Raw genomic sequence first — 2,748 nt, forward strand, 5'->3', positions numbered from 1 at the left:
TCAGGTGTTTCTCCTCCAGGCCCAGCACTCTAGACACTATGACATTAAACTCCCACTATCTGATGGATTCAGAGCAACGTGGGAAGATTTGTATGAATGAATACAGGGGAAAGTGAGCAAACCAGGAGAACAATTGGTTGTCATAGCAAATCTATGACAAATTATACTATGAAGGAAATTAACTTTGAAAGATCTTACAATCTGATCAAAGCACCTTAGTCTCTATGCTTTAAAAACTACTTTCCTCACAATTTTGTGAGATAGGGAATACCTCCATCCTTTACATGGGGAAATCGATGCTATGAGTTGTTAAGTGATTTGCCCATGGTCATAGTTATCAAGAATTAAAACATAGAATTTAAACCCAGGTCTCCTGATTCTAAAGACAGCACTTTTTCCACTGAACCTTGAGGCTTGTTCAAAATCTATTACTAAAAGATATCAAAATATGTATTATTATGTAATTATTATTATGTAAAAATATTATGTATTATATTATGTATTAAATTTGACTTGACTCCTCTGTTTTCATTATTATGTAAAGATTATGTAAAAATATTATTATGTAAAAATAAATGCCAATATGTTCTTCAGGCTACCATCTTGAAACAAAATAGCAGCTATAAGTTCTCAAATGGCTCTCCCTTTCATAATTTAGTGGATTTCAAAGAAATATAAAGCTGACCCCTTTCTCACTCCTTCGCTTGTTCCCCTTCCCCCAGTGACTAAATTAGGGAAGAACTTTGAGAGTTATTGGTCTAGATTAATTTGCAGAAAATAGGAAGTGTCAAGGATATCTAAAGAAATACCATTACTATATACATGAGTTCTCATCTTCTGCAGTTCTTCTACCCTAACTTAATTTGAGTGATAGATAATCTATGACAACTTACTTTGAAGGTTTCTCAAACATGTTAATCAGATTGTTTTGGGAAATAGATTTCAAAGAAATTCACTAAATTTTACATGTTTTATGTTTACAATTCACAGAACTACCAACATGTTGGCAAATTATGGTCTTTCATTATTTTTTGAAAAACTAATATATGGCATGACCAAAATTGCCAATTTTCTTTCTCCAGTGGCTTTCACATATATGGTGATGTGCTGTTTAGCTTGTCAAAAAGGGGCCTGGCTCAAATCAAAGTAAAGAGGGTTGTTGCTTCTCTTTTCCTTAGTCCCCCAAAAGTTCTTAAAGTACAACATTCCCTATCCTTATCTCTTGCCTTCTTCCTCATATTATTATCACTGACAACTAAAATAATTTGTATAGTACTTTAAGGTTTACAAAATGCATTCTGTAGCTACACTTGTACTCTATTGTTAACTCCAAGGCTTTAAAAACAAACAAACACCACCTTTCTGTATCTACAAATAAGATAAAGGTTTAACAGTGTCACCTTTGATTGAGTTTGACCATTACATTTTAGCTTGGAAAGTCTGAAAATTAGCATTAATTCATAATTAGCATTATTCTTACTCACTGAAACATATTATTCCAGAGGCCAAAAAAAAAGAAGGAAGTCCATTTCCAGAGTTTGACAAGTCATTAAAGAAATACGAACATCTTATTGCTCAGGCTCTGACATTTGACATTGAGTTGTATTACGTATCTTAATCGGACCAACTATGACTAGTTAAATGAGGACTTTGGGAACAGTACCTTGCCAATGAGTTCCTTCAGTGTGTTGGCTGTCACCCCACGCCGGCTGCTTCGGTCATGATTGGAGACCCGGAAAGGCCGAGGTGAATGCATGAGGGGAGTTAACAGGACTCGTTTGGTTTGTGATCCCACAAAAGTAAAGGGCCTGAAAACAGAAGTCGAGTCAAATTTAATTCATTTTCGATTCAACACACATTCATTAAATGCTTATTATGTATACGGCACTGGGGATACAAACTCAAATAATCCCTGCTCTCAAGGAGCTTATATTCCCTTTTGGAGTAATAACATGTGCATGTGTATATAAATACAAAGTATATACAAAGGCATACAAAGTAATTTCAAGAGTAACAACATGGTAATAGCTTGGAGGCTCAGGAAAGGCTTCATGTGGAAAGCGGAACCTTAGGGACCTGAGGAAACTCAGAATTTTAGGAAGCAGAGATAAAAAAGAAAAGTTTGAATCTGACTTTTACAACAGACACCATTCCAGAAGTCTTTTAATCTCACAGGAACAACTTAAAGGGATTTTTTGCACCTAATATACTAGGAACAAGTATTTCAATTTTTAAAAAATTTCTGAATTGTTGTCAATGTTGTCTGAAAATCATGCTCTGGTCTTGTTAACAGGATCTAAAAAAGGGATCCTTCAGATTATTTTAAATTGGTCTGTACTGATAGAGAAGGAAGATATTGTCACCCTCTATTTGTCTATAATATTAGACACTCAAAGCAATTAATCTGGATTAACTCCATGAAGACTTCCCTGATACCTTAAACCTACAATAATCACTAAGCCTCTTGGATTTGCCATCTGTGTCTTACAATTTAGCACTTTACCATCCTATTTCATATAGAGTGTTCTGTCTATGCAGGAAGCTAGATAGTTCATTATTGGTTGTAGAAATTCAACTTCTGTTCATTTTTAAAAAGTACTTTATTCTGAACTTCAGAAATAAAACAAGTATTTCCATGACTTTGTATAATAGAAAAAAAGATGATTGCACATGAAACTGCAAATCTATTGTGTACAACTTGTTATTCCTCTTAAATACATAATAATCATGTAACTTTCTTTTCCTTTT

The 2,748-nt window shown here is 34.0% G+C and overlaps 1 protein-coding gene across 6 annotated transcripts in view; it reads right to left on the reverse strand.

Annotated features, from left to right (window-relative positions):
• The window catches only part of LOC114054127 (cell death activator CIDE-A-like), a 26,637-nt gene that overhangs the window by 7,912 nt on the left and 15,977 nt on the right, over positions 1-2,748 (reverse strand). For all 6 annotated transcript variants that reach the window (XM_027877266.1, XM_027877268.1, XM_027877271.1 and 3 more), the window contains one exon: positions 1,664-1,808. In XM_027877266.1, the coding sequence (XP_027733067.1) occupies positions 1,664-1,808 (145 nt within the window). The remainder of the gene's footprint in view (positions 1-1,663; positions 1,809-2,748) is intronic.

The sequence above is a fragment of the Vombatus ursinus genome, unplaced genomic scaffold, assembly GCF_900497805.2.
Source record: "Vombatus ursinus unplaced genomic scaffold, bare-nosed wombat genome assembly UNPS02014812.1, whole genome shotgun sequence".
Taxonomy (NCBI): domain Eukaryota; kingdom Metazoa; phylum Chordata; class Mammalia; order Diprotodontia; family Vombatidae; genus Vombatus; species Vombatus ursinus.